The sequence below is a fragment of the Pogona vitticeps genome, chromosome 1, assembly GCF_051106095.1.
Source record: "Pogona vitticeps strain Pit_001003342236 chromosome 1, PviZW2.1, whole genome shotgun sequence".
In the NCBI taxonomy this organism is placed as follows: domain Eukaryota; kingdom Metazoa; phylum Chordata; class Lepidosauria; order Squamata; family Agamidae; genus Pogona; species Pogona vitticeps.
The window spans coordinates 300,197,775-300,217,114 of NC_135783.1; the positions used below are offsets into that span (position 1 = coordinate 300,197,775).

The window sequence follows — 19,340 nt, forward strand, 5'->3', positions numbered from 1 at the left end:
GCTTTCAGTTACCATCAGGAAGGGTTTTGACCATGGGGAAGGCATTGCTAGATAACATAGTGTTGTTGCCCCAAATTGGTGAAGTGATGGGTTAGAGGTGATGGGAGATGGTACCACATAGGGTTAAGAAGACATTATGTTGAGAGTGGAGCTTCCAGTTTAATTCCAAGGTGTTGGTCAACTGACTACATTCCGTATTGTTTCTTTGCCTTGATTGTGTTTCTTTCTCTTGACGTGAGGTCATATTTGGAATTTTTATTGTCTTCATTGTCTTTAATTATATATGTACATCAGCATCCCATATGGGTAAAAAACAGTTTTTAGAGATCATAATGAAAGGAAGGAATGTATAAGTCCAATTCCAGTTAACGGCAGATGAACCTTAAATGCGCTAAAGGATGCTGCTTGTAAGTACTGCCAAGAGCAGCGTATCAACATATAACATAGTTCCTATCTCTTACCATGAATGCTGGCTGTCACAGAAGAAGGCTGTTTTTTCATTCCCAAAATCAGTATCTGCTCAATTACACATTTGGTGCGGAACTGCCCATTTTCATCTGCACACCTGGGGATTGAAGAGATGAAGAAGTGACCGAGGAATGGGTCAAAATGACTGCTGCTTATTAGGGTAGTCTTTGGCAGGCATCCAACCCCAAAAGGGGTGCAGTGATGTGCCTCCTTGTCCAGACTGTAAGTGGACACTATGGTTACAGCTTCAAAATGAAAATGAAGCTCCTTGAGCGCTGGCTGTGGTGTGCCCAGAAAACCTCACAAGACTGCTCTCTACATGAGAAAACTTAGGAGAAAGAAGAGGCCCACATAAGCCCTTCCTTGGTTAGGGTTTGCTGGGAGGCATTTGCTTGGTGTTTTTTCTACTATGGTAAGTCCCTGAGCACCTCTTTATTGTCAGTTCACAGCCAGATTCACACCCCCTCCACTCCTTCTGGACCAACAAACAGAGATCACCAGACCTAAAGATCATACCTACTATTAGCACTTTGACTTCCCCTCTCTTTCTTAATACACAAGCTTTGGGAAGAGTAATTTGAACCATTCAGTTACCTGCTATTGTATTTCTCCTGTATTTTTTAAACAATTGCTCCATGCACTATTTCTGAGCTTCACAAGGGGCATGTCGAGAGGCTGTTTGTAAAAACTCCAGTGCTTTGTAAGCAAGGGATGAAGCACAAATTGTGTACAGTGGTGCCTCACTTAATGGGCACCCCGTTTAATGACGAATCCACATAGCGATGAAGATTTTGCCATCGCTTTTGCGATCGCATTGCGATGTTCCCTATAGGGAAAAATTGCTTTGCAATGATGGCTTCCCCCCCATCATCGCAAATGCCCCATTTTTGCACAGCTTGCAATGAGGGGGGAAGCGATTGTCCCAGAAAAGAGCCGGGAGCCATCTTCTCCGCTCCAGCCCCTCCCCCTCCCCACCTTACAGCTGATCGGCGCTGCTCTTAGAAGCTTCCCCAGGCTTGCCCAGCAGGTAAACAGGCAGTGGAATGCACTGGGAAAGCCTCTGAAAGCGGCGCTTTGCCAGGGTGGGTGGGGGTGGGTGGGGGTGTGGCAGGGGCAGGCCCGCCACCCCCCACCACCCCCCTTGCGCCCCCGCGGCAAAGCGGGGCTTTCAGAGGTGCATTTTCACTGCTGAAAAAGCCCCAGGAGGCTTTTGAAAGCGGCATTTTGCTGGGGTGGGTGTGGGTGGGGGTGTGGCAGGGGCAGGCCCGCCACCCCCCCACGCCCCCCTCACAGCAAAGCGGGGCTTTCAGAGGTGTATTTTCACTGCTGAAAAAGCCCCAGGAGGCTTCCAAAAGCGGTGCAAGGGGGGGGCTGCCCGCTGTGTTTTGGCTCGGATTCCCCGCTTACCGGGCAGCGAAAATGGCGGCCGCATGGAGGATTTTCACATAAAGGTGAGTTTTAATGCATTCCTGTGGGCTTTTTTATTTTGCATAGCGACGAATCCTTATGACGATTTTGGCTGCATGGATTATCGTCGCTATGTGGGGCACCACTGTAGTTTACAGCTCAGTTAAGAAAAAATATAATCCTGCTTCTGAACTATCAGTTTAGGAAGCTTCATAACCTCTGTCTCAGCTTAACACTATCTTCCTCTGCCCTTGGGTTTTACAGTGCCACTTACCTAGATGAGAAGATATTCTCATGGAATATGAACTCCCTAAGCAGGAACTGCTTCTCATGTAGATACTGAAACGAATGGCCATCATCCAGATAGAGTTCACCTGCTGCAGATGCCTAAAAACAGACAAAATACAAAGCGCTTATTAAAGCTCTAAAGAATTTGCCCAACGAAGAAAAATCAGACTGATTGCTATGAGCTGATGTTCAATTACTTTCTGAATCCTGATGACCAATCTGTAAGTTCAGGCTGGAGACAGACAATGGGGTTTAAGAGAGCTAAAAGTGGTTGGAAAGAGGTAGGGTGTCCATAGTATCCAAACATATTTCTTTTGCTGATCAGCTGCTTATGGTCAAAGACGTTTCAAAAGCTTTTCTGAGCAATACAAAGACATGCAAAGCCTAATTACTAGAGATGAAAATACAACAATCGGACACATTACATGCAATCCTCTCTCAGTTAAGAACGGACTGACTTTGCTCAGCCTCAGGGTTGAATGAAAAAGGGTGAGAGACTCACCAAGGGATCTTTACGTTCTTAACAAATTAATCAATCATGCATCTATTTTTTCTAGATCAAGATCTCCACCCCTACCTCCACTAAGTGGCATTCGCAAACATAAAAACAACAACAACAAAGTTTCTCATATCTGCTGTCTCATCTGGTTTAATCCCCAGAATTCACATGCGATGGAAAGTTACAGGCAGAAGGCAGAAGGGAGTTAGATAGAAGAAAGTAAGGTAGGTGTGTATAGGATTATATCCTTAAACAAGTGAGATGATGGAATGAATATGGAGGATGTATGAATTTGTGTGTGTGTGTGTGTATTGGGGGGAAACACCAGCCCTTGCCCTGAAACTGTGGATAATCATAAAATCACACAACTGTAATGCAGAAGTTAATGAAACAAATATGCCATCGGGTAATCTAGTAATTACGACAGTGGATGAACATAGATAACTATTTGTTACATGAGAAGACAAGGCTTGCTGGAAAAGACAAGAACACTATGAAAAGTTGAAAGCAGCGGCGAAAAAGGATGACCACACTATTAGATGGATTGACTCCATGAAGGAAGCCACAGCCTTGAATTTACAAGAGCTCAGCAGGGCTCTTGAAGACAGAACACTTTGTAAGACACTCATTTATAGGGTCAACATTAAGTTGGAGGAGATTCATTGTCACATAAGAGCAGCAACAATTTGCTACATGGTAATTTGCCCACAGTATGGATACAACCATTTAGTATAACATTTGTATTATCCTACCATGCTGTGTGAATAGTAGGATATTACAAATACAGATAGAATGGTAGGAAAAATATTTTTGTCATTTTACAGGGTATTACAGAAAACCAAGTTCCCAAATGGTTATATATGTGTACATGACATGTTATTACTTGTCAAATGGGCATCTATTTTCTTTCTGTTCCATTGTTTGTCAGCTTTAAAACATTGAAAACAAACTAAAATGTGTCACTTGCTACACAGAGAGATGTAGAGTAACTTTCATAAACTGTTTGCCAGATGTGTGTGTGCATCTGAGGACAGAAGAATGACATTGAAATGGTGTGAGAGAGAGAACAGAAGGTGACACTGAAAATTAAATAATAAATTTTAAAACAGAGCAAAATATTTGTACAAAATGTAATTCTACTCAGAGTACCTTGCAATCTAAGGCAACACGGAGTTCATAAGGAACATCTGCCATCCATTCTGTGGATTTTCCTACAGAGGTTTTTAGAGGTATAATAGTGCCACCACGCTGAAATACTGGAATCTACAAATATGAACAAGCAAAACAATTTAAAATACAAAATATCTCATCTGAATGAAGGATGGTAGACAATAGGCACATTCCCTTATATTTCTCTTGTGCAAATATTGCTATTAGACAACTAAAAACTAGGCCCCATTCTTCCAGGTCTGCTATCTAGCCATGGCTATATGAATGTCTTGCATTACAGAAAGTAAGTCTATTTATAAATGCGTATTTATTTTATACATCATGACAGAAAATTTACCAATAGTACAAGCCTCAGTGAGAGTTTTTTTATTTTTAGGAAAAAGATAAGTGTCACATTCACTTCCTCTCTACACTGTAATCTACTGTACATTCAGAATCTGCTGAGATCAGAAGATTATTCACCACAGTTTAATATCTTTAATGATCTCATGTAAAACAGCCATATCACTTCTACCTGATGTGGTTTATTCTTTTATAGAGTAGCTTTAATGATCTTGAAAACTTAAGGGAATATCAAATGCTACGTCAATAAATATGTATTTCCAGTTTAAAATGAATTGTCCTGATTGACCAGTGAATATTGGAGGAGAAGGTTTCTTTTAAAAAATTGTCAGATCAGTGATACTAAACCACAAACATACACTGTTCAATGTCACTGGGATCTTCAATAGGCCTTGACCTTTCAGACATCTAAATTTTCGAAATTCATACCAGATCTGTAGGCAAAAAAGAGCAGTCATGAACCATAGATTTACAAATCTACAAACAGCTCATAAATAACCATTGCCACAAAGGCAGTAAAACAGCAAAGGAAATAAGATTAATAAGATGCATCATGATGATCACTGAAATCAATGAAAAGCTTGTTGCTACAAAAAGACTTTATGTTTCCTTGCAAAAACATATCACAGTGACATAAATACACTTTTAGTTTCAAGGAAAATTCCAATGGAATTTCCATTATTTATCACCAGCAAGTCCCATTCATTTCAATGGGTCTTTTCCTTGGGACTGAAATTAGATTTAGCCCCATGTCCATTCATGTTTAATTCAAGGCCTTGAAGTCTGCACAGAGAAGACTTTGAACTGCTAAAGAGCAGATTTTATCTCACTGCTGTCAGCTTTAACAAGTAAAGAGGTACAGTGGTGCCTCGCTAGACAGTTACCCCGCATGACAGTTTTTTCGCTAGACATTGACTTTTTGTGATCGCTATAGCGATTCGCAAAACAGTGATTCCTATGGGGGAATTTCGCTGGACCATGTTTGGGCCCTGCTTTGCAAACTGATTTTCGCTAGATGACAATTTTGACAGCTCCCTCCGCGCTCGCAAAACACGTGTTTTCGGGACCTAAGCTTCGCAAGACAGTGATTTAAACAGCTGATCGGCAGTTCGCAAAGCGGCTTTCCTATGGCCAATCTTCGCTAGACAACGACGATTCTTCCCCATTGGAATGCATTAAACAGGTTTCAATGTATTCCAATGGGGAAATGCTTTTCGCTAGACAATGACTTCGCTAAACAGCAATTTCAGTGGAACAGATTATCATCGTCTAGCGATGCACCACTGTATTTCTGGTCTCTGGGTGTCTGTGAATTTCGTTGTATGGGTATACTGTGTATATACTTACAATGACAATAAATTATTATTATTATTATTATTATTATTATTATTATTATTATTATTATTATTATTATTATTATTATTATTATTATTATTATTAATGGCCCAAGACTAAAGAGGATTTCAAAGTTAAGGGCAACATCTTCATTTGGGTTCAGAAGCCCAGAAGCAGCTTGTGCTGTTGTCACAATAATCACTGAGATTGCGTGGGCACTAGGAAACTGTTGTTTTGGTTGCCAAGGTTAGCACACCAATCAAACATCAGCCAAGACATTGGCTACTTTGGTACTTGATACTAGCTCTTTCAGATCTCCTAGAAATCATTTGTGACCATAAATCAGACCATACAGATCATCTTGGATAGTACTGAAGATGTCTCCGTTCTTGTGATTCTATTTAATTCCTGCTACAGTGGTACCTTGCAAGATGACGACCCCGCTGTATGACATATTCACAGGGCAGTGACTTTTTGTGATTGCTGTGGGGGAATTCCGCTTGATGACAATTTGATCCGTGATTCGCGGACCGTTTATTAGCAAGAAGACGATCTTCGTTGCGTTCCTAAAATGGCTGCCCTGTGTTTTCCAGACCCATACTTCGCAGGGCAGCCATTTTAACAGCTGATTGGTGCTTGGAAAATGGTTTTCCCTATGGGTGATCTTTGCTGGACGATGAGGTAATTTCCCCATTGGAACGCATTAATGGGTTTCAATGCATTCCAATGGGGAATTGTTTTTCGCATGACGACAATTTCGCTTAGCAGCGATTTTCCCGGAACGGATTATCGTCGTCATTCGGGGCACCACTGTAATTTTATTTCACTATGCAGCCAAGTGCTACACAGAAGTCTTGAGCAGCAGTAAATGTTTTCATTAGATTACTGTTACTATGTGTGTAATCTGTGATCATACAGGTATACTGAATATAATCAGTAATCTGATTTTGGTCCAGAGACATACAGAAAGGCATATAAAAATAAGAGAAAAAATACAGAACAGCAGCTTTGCGTACCTCATGTGAGTCAGGCAGAAAGACATTGACAGTAGTGACTTTGGGTTCAGTTACTGGATACACTAACAAAGCATTTCCTGAATTACAAACACACAGATAGTAAAGGACAGTACAATGGAACAGTAGCATTATTTTGTGATCAGCTAATTGTTCTATTATGAATTCCATGAAGATAGGCATCCTTCAGTCTCGAGGGACTATGGTAACGTGCTCTGAATAGGGGACTTGGAACAGTGTTTAGTGTGGCTGAGAAGGCCATTTCAAGAGTGACAATCCCTTCCACACTGAAGACAAATACAATCTGTCCCCTGTCCAGCTCCCTGATTCTGCTCGTTTCGGGACTGTCTCTTTGCCTCGGCCTGCTGGACAAGTGTCTCTTCAAAATGGGAGAGATCATTATGCACCACCTGCCTCCAGGCTGAACACTCAGATGCCAAGGTTTCCCTTCTGTTGAGGACCATTCCTAAGGCCTTCAGATCCTGCTTGCAGATATCCTTGTATCCTTGTATGAATTCCATACTGCATTTGGAAAACCCTTACTTCACTGTCTATCAGTGCTGTGTCTAACAGCTGTGCCAGAATGATTGCAGAAGTCTTATTTGAATATTTTAGCAGAGGCACATTCTAAAGTATTAATAATTTCTAAATACAGGACTATCTCCCCCATATAAAAAACTTCCACACCTTCATACAGTTACTGGACATTTTAAGACTTTCTTGGAAGTATGGCATGTCTCCCAAGGAAAGTCATCAACAGACCACTCCAACAGCTACCATGGAAAGTCCAGTACTCAATTAACTATGTCAGTTATATAAGTAGATTTGAAGCAGCAAGTGCAGAATGAAGCAATTTCCCACCTGCACTGTGAAAGATGAGAAATGCTTAAATGTCATCCCAGTTCCACAGATTAGAATTCTTTACATTAATCCCAATCACCATGATACATGCCATCCTGCTATCCTGTTTTTGTGCATTGTCCTTCTGTTTAGCTGTCACCATCTGCAGATTATACCACTGCCATGATTTATAAAATATTTGTGCCCATGGAACGTTTAAACTCACCAAGCATATACTCATCTTCAATGCCAAAGGTTTCCAGACACTTGGGGAATTCTACCCACATAGGCCTACAAAAACATAGGAAGTAGAATATGAAAATGGTTCTCCTTTACAAAGATACACTTTATAAATTATACTAAATACGTAGGATGACAGATACCCATTTTCTCCTTCTTGTCCCATGGTTAATGTCATGGTTCTGATTCTTGGTGTTGAAATGGTCTTTTAGGCATTTAAATTGAACGAAGGCTCGTTATATTTAAATATTTTTCTTTTAATTAAAAAGGGAGAATTTTCAAAGGCACTACTGATTGATGCAAAAGCATGGGCTAAATCCAATCTTAGTACCAACTAGAGCAGACCCAATGAAATATGTGAGACTTATAGTTCTGTTCTGTACTGTTTTCAACAACACTGCATTCTAACTGGAACTAAAATTAGGATTTAGCCCTAAGAACTAATTGTACTTGAACACATTTTTTGCTTCTGGCATACTTTTGCCTTCCTTGAAAGTTTAGAGAACTTTTCAGATTTCTACAAGTATTTTCTGTTAAATCTACCACAGTAAGACCCCCCCCCCCCCCAATTAGTAAAGATGTACAGTATGCAGGATTAAGAAATCTGCCTTAGTTGGTATGAAACTTGGGTTATTGATTGTTAAATGTCTAGTAACATTAAAAGCCATCTTTATATTGTTTTTTGTGTAGCAGTCTTGGGCCTGCTGGTAAAAGGCAAATTGATGTGTGTGTGGATTATACTATATCATGGACTAAAATGATGAGGATAACTCTCAGCAAGCCTTGGGTTCCTAAACATACCACAGCCCAGCAGGGTTATCATAAAACCAGAAATTTTGATTTTAGATTGAATATAGTTTAACATGTTGTCAGAATCCTAACATGGAGCTATTCTTAACCTTGATTACTAGAAGGTGACTATTCCTACAATCAACCACAGCCGGTTGGTTTTGAACAACACAAAAAGGTACAGTTAATAAAAAGGATAAACAAGCCCTTCTGAATGCTAGATGAGTTACAAGTAATGTCTATAGTGTAACATAAATTTTGATTCAAGCCTGAGACAAACGCAGAATCTTTAAAAATAATTTTGAGCAAAGCCAGAGAAGAATGCGGACTCTTTAAAAGCTTGTCTTTTCATTTGGGTGGGCTTCTACAAGCCCCTGATGTTTACATCTAAACCTGCCTTCGGCAAATCAACCATTGTCTCTACACAGAACACAGCTAAAACATTTTTTTACAATTAAGTGTGCGTATCATTTTCCAACATTTTGTCAGATATTCTATTGATTTCTTCATGTCCTCTGTTCTTCTTGGACTGTGCTGTTTCGTTGATAGCTGGAACCAAAATGTGCCTGCCTTTTAAAAGCATAAATTTTAATATGAAGCAGAAACAATTCTCTTTCATTTACTAATTTACCTCATGACAGGTTCAGCAGCTGTATGGGCTCGGTAGAACAAGGAATACAGGTAAGGAAGAAGGGTGTAACGCTCCTTGATTGCCTCTCTGATGATCCGTGTGTTTTCTTCACCAAACAACCAAGGCTCACGACGCTTGGTGTGCATATTGGCATGGCCCCTAAAGAAAGGCTGGAATGCACCTGCCTGATACCATCGAACAAGTAGCTCTGGTTCTGGATCTCCTACAAATCCACCCACGTCCGCTGGAATTCAGAAAAAAGTGTATTTTTTAAAAAAGAAACTGCTTAAGAATGCAAATGTCCTGGACTCATCACCAGCTAGACTGCACTTTTTTGTGTGTGGGGGGGATACAAATCTTTGTCCCCACAGAAGCTGATTTAGAGGAAATAAGCTATTGGCTGAAATACTTTTAATATTCGTCCAAAGTTTGTGTAACTTCCTGTGGCTAGTTGAACAGATCCAGAGGCACCTCTCAGTTGCACATGATGGAGGCATGCCCTGTCACCTTGCCAATTAGCCATGGCAAATTATGCAAATACCGATAGAATCCTGGTCACTGTTAACTTTTTACTATGCCTATAGAAAGCTCATTTTCTGAATCTACCACCCAAAAAACTGGAACCGTCTTCTTCCCAAAGAAGAGTGGTAGCTTAACAGCACGACACATAATGTACATTCCATGTAAATGTTCCCGAGTGTTCCTCATTCTTTGCCTTTTGCAAGAAGGCCTGGGAAAGAGCTCAGTCAGTGCATATAAAAATGAGCTTAAATGGACTGATGATCTGCCATGGTACAAAGCAGCCTTTTACCTTTTATATGGACGGATGCACTCACTCATAGCTCTCCAAATGAACATACTCCCATTGCACACCAACACCACAATCCTCAGTGCCAATCCTCATTTATCCTCGCCCCACCCCGCAGGCACTGTGTTTCAAGCTGCAAATTAGTTTATAATTTGTTTTAGCACTGTACTTCTGTTTGATAGTGGATTAGGAGGAAGGGCAGTATAAAATGTTATAAAATATTTACATAAATACAGAATGAAGTCTCAAAACTTGTGAAGATCCAAGAAAAATGGTGCCATTTACTTTGTTAGATGAGAGTCACAAACAATCCCCTACCTCCACAGAAAGAAATTCCAGCAATACTGATTGTCAGCAACATTGGAATGCTGATTTTCAAGTAATCCCACTCTGCTTTGTTGTCTCCAGTCCACACTGCACCTGGGAAGAGCAAAATCACACAGGAGGGTTGCAATCCTATGTACCATGGCAAAATTAATTGCAATCAATGGGTTTCATTCTAGGTACATAAGCTTTAGGACCACCGGCTATGGAATGCCAATCCCTCTACTGTCCTTACAGTAACTGAAGGTGCACAGAAATCATAACATAGATTAGTCATACATGACTGCTGAGCTGTTTTCTGTAAGGAGACAAAAGGCGTGTGACTGAATTTTGCTGGTATACTTTGCACTGTTGTCACTAAGAGAACAAGGTGTGTCATGTTGCTCAGGTTAGAGGAAATCCATTACAATGTTCAATTTCATTAATAAAGACAAAGATGGTAAATCAAAAATTTACTAAGGGTGAGACTACACTGGAAAGCTGAATTGAAATGATTCAGCTTTCTTACAATTCGATTCACTTGTTAGCGCTCACATGGAGGCTACGGATTGATTCAGAAATTCACTATTCATACTGGGTGCAATATGAGTTGCGTTTCAGCCCACAATCCCCAGTTCTTTGATTTAAATCAAATCCGCTCTGCTGAAGAGCAACTACAACTCTTTTTTTGACACATACCATACTTCTGTGATCCAGCAAAAAAAGAACGTGTGAGAACAAAAGGCCTCTCCAGCCCTCCACTACGTCTGATTAGTCCTTCGGCAGTTGCCATTTGCTGAAAGACATCAGAGTAACTAAGAAGAAAAATACTATTCTCAAAACAATTCTTATATATTCACATATGTAAGGCCCAGAACTACTATTCTGCCATAACTAACAAATAAGACTCTGGTTGAGATTATTAATTCTACAATTATTTGTTATTATTCATGTAAGAATAACTATATGTATGCCAAAGTAAAAAGGTAAAACAGAAACACTGTATTTTTATTAATAATCATAATAAAAATTAAATGTTCCATTTGTATTATCATACCTGGTAAAACCCATAGAGGTTATGAACCTCTCGATGCTCCCATTTGCCATGATGGATGGCATCCTTTTGCATAGTGAGTTCTACCCCTTTGAAGACTGATGGCTCATTCATGTCATTCCAGGCAAAAAGGATTTCAGATGAGCCCTATGAAATAACATTTAAGATGCTTTAAAGTGACTAATTAAATCCAGGTTTAATTAAACTATGCACCAACCAGAACTATAGCTCTCTAAGGAGATGAAAGAAGGAATTATGATTGGTTGGCATCTACCCATCCATAAAATAATGGGTGAAATTCAATTAGTGTCCTTTGGCAAGAAAAGGCTTCCATCCTTGGAAAGGAGGAGGGATTTTCAGCTAATTCCATTGTAGCCCCCGACCCCGACCCCTTCTAATTTAAAAGGGTTCTCCATTGTCCACAATACTTTGGAAAAACATGGATCTACATGGGGCAGAGACAATGTTGAAATCTGCTCTCCTTTCCATTCTTCTAATAAGCTTTCTGGTTGCCAGAGGGATACAACTTCAATCTCTCCCACTCATCCTATTTTAGGCATTGACTTTGTTGATAGTGGCACTTCAACATTTCTACAAGTAACTGGCTTCTTTGCAGACTGCACTAATAGCACTGCCATCAGTGTTTTTCCTCCCTCTTTGGTCTGCACCTGGGATACGAGTAAGCAGAGCGAGTCACAACATGAAGTTTTCCTTCTAAAATGACATTCAAAATGACAAAATTGGGAGGTACATGTTGAGTAAGTCACTTTTAGTGTAGAAAGATCTGGAGGTGGAAGAACTGCTTAAAAGGTACAGTCCCTTTGACTGCAGTCCATCCTCCTTGTGTGAACTACGTTGCTCCCTTTAATCTCTTATGGTTTCTCTATCTTTCTGAGTAGAGAGGATTGTTCAACAGCCAACCCACCTTAAACCTGTCTTGTTATACTCAGGATCATTCTTATGTGCGCTCATCAAATATAAGCTCCTGACTTTGTAAAAGCTGAGTTTCTCTGCCTCTGTCCTCTGTTTTTAAGGATTCAGCCACAAAATATCATAGAACACAAACCTTATATGTTTTGAATGCAAATTGATCTGCATACCAGTTTCGAACTTCAGGATTGGTGAAATCCAAGTAACAAGAGGGACCTGTGGATATGGGAACAATACTGCATTTTCAGAATAAAGCAATTTTTTTTTATTTTGTCATCCAAATAAAGTACTACAAAATACCACTAGTAAGCAAGCAAATACCGTTAGACAGGTAGACAGCAGAGAGATCTTAGGCTTTACTACTCTCTGTTAGGAACTGACATACAAATATGAGCTTCAAGAAAGATTTTCTACATGACTGTAGCAAGGAGAGGGAAAGGCTAAATTTCATTCCATAGTCGTAGTCATCTTGATAATTACTAGTTTCTCCTGGCTGACGGTATTTGCAATTAAAATAACAATGTGTATGTTAAATGTAAAAACAAATTTAACATCACATGGAATTTGGCAGGCAAACCTGTCCACAAAAATGGAGACTCTGGGAGAGAGGACCTGGCTCTCTGGCTTCTTATACCTCCGTGCATGCTCTATAATGTAGTTTTGACACTGGATCAATGCTGAATAATCAAATGTATAAGCTTAGAATAAATACTGAAGATACTGTACTTAGTTAGATGCAGAGTAATTTATTTGAACATGGGCCACATTGAAATCAATGAGACAAATTCTTCATGAATTAAGTCCCATGGTTTTCAGTGGAAATGAAGCTCAACTAACCTAATCTAGATGCAGCCTATCTCAGGACATTGTTAGCCATAAATATAGGCATAAAGTGTGTAGAAATAGTGTATTTTTGGTCCAGCTGAACAACACCTGATTAACTAAAGCTTAAGGCACAAGATACCCAGTGTAGTGTAGTGGACAGAATCATGGACTGGGATTCTGGAGACCAGGGTTCTCCGCTCAGTCATTGAAACTGACTGGAGGAGTGGAACTGGTAAAATCGCTCTTTAAATATCTCATCTTGAAAGCCCTGTTAGGGTCACTATAAGTTGGTTCCGACTTGATAGGACTTTACAAATCAGGGGACAGAAACCCTTGGCCCATGGGCTTAATATGGCCCACATATGGTCCCATTCTGACCTGAAAAGGGTTTAGGGACACTCCTCCCTAAACCCTTTCTTCTGGGGATTCTCCTGCTCTCCATTCACTGTCCTTACAGCAGACAGAGTGAAGAGGAGGGGAATCTCCGATTAGTGGGGATTGTCCCATCCAAGCCAGAAGCCAGAAGCATGAGGTGGAATCCCTGCTATTATCACCAATTTCAAATGAAGACAGAAAATTAGCATGAAGTTTTATATTTAAATTTGGTCACAAACAGAAGATGATCAAGAAATCATGTTATTTCTGGTGAACAAATCAGTTATAATAACAACAAAATTTACACTAACTTATTTCTTTAATGAGATTTGTAGCAGTAAAGATGAAGGATCATTACCTGGCCAACAGATACCCTCAAAATCATCACCTTTACGATCTTTTACAAAATATCCTCTCTCTTTTGCCTGTGAATATATGGTATACAGTGGATCGACCTTAATATGGGGGTCCAGAATAACAACAAGCTGCACATAGAGGAAAAAAAGTAAGGTAATTTTTTTGTTGACCGTTCAGTACCTACCTACCCAACCAAACCAACCAAACCCACCAAACCAAACCCACCAAACCAGATGCCGGCTACAGAGACTGTCGAAACGTTAGGAAGAACAACCTTCAGAACATGGTCAAAGAGCCCGAAAAACCCACAACAACCAAAAGCCACAGAGACATAGCCTTGAGAGAACAAGGCTTCCTTCATGGTGTCTTTTGAGCAACTGGGACTGCAACACCTTAAATCTTGTAAATGTAAAGACTGTACTGTTCAATATGCTCCAGGAAGGTTTAGGAGTTACAAATTTCTAATCATTTCAGAGAAAGGCCTAAAAAAATGACAACCACTTCATCAACCACCTGGGTTTTACAAAAGCCTAATGCCGCCTGAAGAAGTATTTGATTAGCTCACACTGAATAACTTTAACATGGAGATATTTACAAATGTGTGATACCTTACAAAATAAAGTAGGGTCACGGTACCAGCAGGGGATTGGGACTAAACCCCTGTGTGGATGCCTAAAAACTGCAGATAATACCAAACCCTATGTAGAGGACTTTCTCTAGTTTCCTCTGGAAGCTTGTTATGGTAATTACATCTTGGAAATATATATTTCTGAGCGCCTTCATATAAAATTTTTAATTTTTCCAGAGTGAGGATAAATGAAATTATGGATACTGATCCTGTGGATACTAAAGTCCTACTGTATTCTAAGAGGTAAGGATCTCTTAGCATGCTTCACCACACATTCCTCTCATGTTAATTTTTAAATTGGGTTCCAGCTTTGAGTATGCACTCTCTTATATGTAATAAAGAGTAGGAGCAGGACATTCAAAGGTGGATGAATTCACGGTAAGACTAGGATTAATACAGTGCTATAGAACTTAATTTTTTCCACACATTCAAACAAGAGAATGCAGTTCTATATTTCCTACAGGAAACTGTTCATATCTCTAGAAATGTAGGTACCATAGGTTTTTAAATGAAATGTAGATGCTTTAGCTCTGCATTAATTGGGCACTGGACTCACTGCCTTTGGACTACCTTCCAAGTCTACAATTCTATGATTCCATTAGTCCTCACTGGCTATAGGAATAGTAGTTTATGTGCTTCCCTTTTAAAATCCATCCATAAAACACATGCATTTTAATACCACTGTATCTAGTTCTCTGTATTAATGCTGAAAGTGAAATGAGAAGCTGCTTTAGCCATTCCTAATTAGCCATTGAAGAAAGTCTACTTGGAAAAAGCTGTTTCAGAAATGAAACATGTTTCAGAATTTGAAAAGGAAGTTTACCAGCATAAAAGGCTTCTCTTATAACTGTTTCTGGATTCAAGCCATAACATTCATTTTAAAAATCTGGCTGTGAATGTACACTCTGGATGTTCAGTGCTGTTCTGGGAAACCACATGGGCTACAGACTTCTGTGAGAGGGGGAAAAAAAACCTCTCTCTAATCTACCTGCGTTATGTACCTTCCGTTTTTTCTTCATAAGTATTTGCTTTTGCATTCGCTCAGGATTGCCAAATTTCTTTTTATCCCAAGTGAAGTAGCGCTTGCCATCTGTATGCTCAATATCCAGCCATATAACATCATATGGGATGTTAGATACATCAAAGCTTGTATCTACCATTTCCACATCCTTCTCATCTTCATAATTCCAACGGCACTGGTGGTAGCCAAGGGAGAAGAGGGGAGGCAAGGCTTGAGTACCTGACAGAAGCAAGGAAATAAATAACAAAGTCCTCCAAACTAAAATCAGTACCATCACTGAGTACTCAATACCTTCATTGCTCTTGCTTGCTCTTTTAGCACATGTCTCCAGAGCAGGTCCCTGTATTATTTATTTATTTATTTATTTATTTATTTATTTATTTATTTATTTATTTATTTATTTATTTATTTATTTATTTATTTATTTATTTATTTATTTATTTATTTATTTATTTAGTTAGTTAGTTAGTTAGTTAGTTAGTTAGTTAGTTAGTTAGTTAGTTGAGCACCATACTAGCATCACAACTTCATAATTAAGGCAACTTTTATTCCTTTTCCTAACTTTGGGACAGGAACAAAGATTGCACACAATATCCAAAGAAAATAAAGCAAAACAAGTAAAAAACATGTGGCACCTTAAAAACTATTATATTTGAATGGGAGCATTTGGGGAATAATCCATTTCATTAGAAATATGGAAGCATTTCAGGATCACAATAATCATTTATGTGGCTTTACAAGCAGGAATTAGTTCTAATGTAATGGGTTGAAGACACAGACCACAGCAACCATGCTGAAGCTATGCAGCGCTGTGTATGATTAGCGACTGGAGAACCCAATACATGCCTTCTTGAATTTGATAGTTCATAAAAGTGGTGTATAAAATGGCACATACCTTATATTATTGCATGCAATACAATGAACAAAGGGGGAAAAAACACAAATCCTTCTGCATCTATTAGACACATAAGCGAAGCTGAAGTAGATAGTTAATTAACCTGTCTGTGAGGTGCTACTTTTAAAAAGTTTATCTACAAGACTCCGCTATAACAATGCTTTTGTATTTTAAGTGTACATAGATGGCCCTTTCTTTTTTAAATATATTTGTCGGATTTGTCACCTGAATGTTTTAAGTCTCTCTTTTTATCATTTTCCATTTTAAGAAAGAGTAAGAATACTACAGAATTAAATATTAAATGTTGCCTTTTTGCTATGAGACCATACCTGTCAACTGTGCATACTGCTTAAATGTATGAAAAGGACTGGGTCCCATTAGGATGAAAGTGTCAATTATTCCACTTTCTGACATCCAGCGCACATCAGTTTGAGGCAGAATTCTCTGCTTTGAAATATCTGGAGTTCTGGAAGGCAAAACCTTTGAAACACATACAGTACAGAAACTGAGACAACTGCATTAGGATTTTCCATTCCGGCAGAGATATCACATGACTTTTTAAAGTATAAGTAACCAAACATAAACCTCTCAGAAGAGGTGAGATGTCAGTTCAACATATGTTCTGTAGTGTTACTTAAGTAAACATCTAGAAAATTACTAGGAGAGAAGGGGACAGTTGTTTGTTTTTACTACATGTCCCACAATACCCCAGCCAGTATGGCTACTGGCCATGCTGGCTACAGTATTCTAAGAATAACTAATTCTCAATTAAAAAAAAAAAAACCCTCCCCGCCCCCATTACTAATCCCCCAATGCACTGCAGCCCCACTTTTACACTCAGGCAAGACTGCAGGGCTGTGCTCACCTCCAGAGCTGCTTTTGTATCAATCTCCACCAGCGTTTCTGAGGAATTCAGCCAAAACAACCCAACGGTCCTGTCAGGCTTGTGTGCTAACAGCAAGGGCACTGAACCATAAATGCCCATTTTACTGTGGATCTGGTATCCAAAGACATCGAGGTTATAAAGCCGGTAGACGTCGTCATCACTAGAACAGAAAGACAGACACAGGGCTTGTAGAAAGGACTTTGCTTACACTGGATACAGCAGTGCTATTTTGGTTCATCCCAATGTCAGAGATGGACATTAAAAATTTAACAATTGCCTTGGAAAGCCAATAGTACCAGCGGAAGTAGCTGCTTACATTAATATTCTATGGGATGAAGATAGTGATTTCTGAGCTGTGTTTTATGCTACAGTACCTTCCTGTAGAAAAGCTGACTAATAAAATACATTTTGTGGAATACTGACTGCTGCTATTCTGTTCTATTGTATTATTTTCAACAAAAGAATAGCTCCTGTTCAATCGCACCAAAGGCCTATCTGTTCTAGAACCTTCTTTCACACAATGCCCGATCATACGCTTGTGAACAGACCCAAAGCAGGACATGAGAGCAACAGCACCCTCCCTCTGTCCTCAGGAGCAATTCTTAACACCAATATGTGTCCTGGTGTCCTTGTCTCCTTTGTTTATATACCAGGACTACGAACACCCCTCCCCTGTTTTTTTCTGAGCTGATGCAATAGCAAGGAAATTCTGGATCACAATTACACAGCTTGAGAATGTCAATGGCCAAATAAACAACACAGCTTCTGCGAGAGATGCTGTTTCTGGGTAGAAAATGAATGAAAACAATCTGCAACAAAAGAAGCTGTGTGTGATGCTGTGGACTAGGAAAGTGAGCAAAAAGAGAATTCACGTAGCATGGAAAGGATGAGAACAGGGTTGTAGATGAAGTATGGCTTGAATCAAGGAGTAGAGTAGGCGATGGGCTTTGAGTCAGTGACATGTTTGGTGGGGAATAGAAAGAGGTCAAACACAAACAGGAACACGAGGAATATTTCATATAGGGTTTTAAGAGAACAGAGGCTATTGGCAAGATGTTGATATTAAGAAGACAGTGTCCTTGTATTGGATGACCAAAGAAAAGGAACAGAGCAGGTAGTTGGCACAGAAGCAGAAATCTTTTAAAATATGGAATGATGGGGGAGACACAAGTAGAGGAAAGGAGAATCAAAAGAAAATGGTGCTTGGAAAATCTTTAGACATTACCAAGGTGGAGTAGAGGCTGTTTGATGCAGGCAAGAAAGGATAGGCAGGGTGTCTACAAAAGCTGGGGAAGCGGAAAGCAGGGTAGGAAATGGAGAACAAAGCTGAAAGTGACAAGAGGTTGAATTCCATTTATTACTTTAATCCAATCAGTCAATCTTGGACTGCGCATTTCTAATCCTCGGAATGTTTGTGACCACTCAATGTCTATCAATTTCATTACCTGGTGTTTTTAAGAAGAAGTGTCTCTGCATGCTGAGGTATCCCATAGATGTGTTCAAATCCATACAAAGAAAAATCTAAGCCTATACTGCTAGGACCTGGAAGAACAACAGTGAGACAGAACAAGCACAATATAAATATGGTCTGGTTGGTATCTGATTCAAAATTGATTTCCACTGAGGGTCTTTGTTTTCTATTATGCATAGACAAGCTGTCGTTAGTCGCAGAAATCCTGATGATACCACAATACAACTGAGCCAAGAATCATAGGTCAACTAAGTGGCTCAGCCATCCCATCCAAATACTGTATACAAAGCAAAATCACTAGCACCAACCCCTCAAACTAAATGTAAACATGAGTCACAATTAGCCAAAGTGATAAGCTAGAATTGCAGAAACATTTTAAGACTACATTTACCATTTGCTTTGATATCTAAAAAACTGCCAAATTTCTCTTCCCATAGACCTAGGTCTTCTTGATTTTCCTGCATGGATAAACATAATAAAAATGCAACTTTACTGACTTTTCATACATTGCCAACAAAATCCTCTATATGTACATTTGGAAAACCTAGCTGTGTTATTACAGAGGCAGACTGAATTTGAAAAAAAAAAACAGGCAAGGGTGAGAAACCAGTCTGGCACAGGTTGGGATGTATCTCAGGGGTCACATTTGAGCAGGGCATGAATCCAGGGCAGGGCTAAGGACACAGCAGATGGGAACAAAGCAAAGTGGGCACAAGCAAGCAAGTTCCTTACCAATTTGGACCTTTTCTCACCAAGCATAAAAAG

General features: G+C 39.5%; 1 protein-coding gene across 1 annotated transcript in view; it reads right to left on the minus strand.

Moving 5' to 3' along the window:
- GANC (glucosidase alpha, neutral C) overlaps positions 1–19,340 on the minus strand; it is a 31,042-nt gene that overhangs the window by 2,521 nt on the left and 9,181 nt on the right. The window contains exons 7-23 of the mRNA XM_072986219.2: positions 18,967–19,033; positions 18,550–18,646; positions 17,084–17,264; positions 16,548–16,698; positions 15,304–15,542; positions 13,676–13,802; positions 12,254–12,333; positions 11,191–11,334; positions 10,833–10,929; positions 10,149–10,250; positions 9,023–9,266; positions 7,589–7,653; positions 6,526–6,602; positions 4,534–4,608; positions 3,812–3,925; positions 2,150–2,262; positions 462–565 (exon numbers count right to left, since the gene is read on the minus strand). Of these exons, the coding sequence (XP_072842320.2) occupies positions 462–565; positions 2,150–2,262; positions 3,812–3,925; positions 4,534–4,608; positions 6,526–6,602; positions 7,589–7,653; positions 9,023–9,266; positions 10,149–10,250; positions 10,833–10,929; positions 11,191–11,334; positions 12,254–12,333; positions 13,676–13,802; positions 15,304–15,542; positions 16,548–16,698; positions 17,084–17,264; positions 18,550–18,646; positions 18,967–19,033 (2,077 nt within the window). The remainder of the gene's footprint in view (positions 1–461; positions 566–2,149; positions 2,263–3,811; positions 3,926–4,533; positions 4,609–6,525; positions 6,603–7,588; positions 7,654–9,022; positions 9,267–10,148; positions 10,251–10,832; positions 10,930–11,190; positions 11,335–12,253; positions 12,334–13,675; positions 13,803–15,303; positions 15,543–16,547; positions 16,699–17,083; positions 17,265–18,549; positions 18,647–18,966; positions 19,034–19,340) is intronic.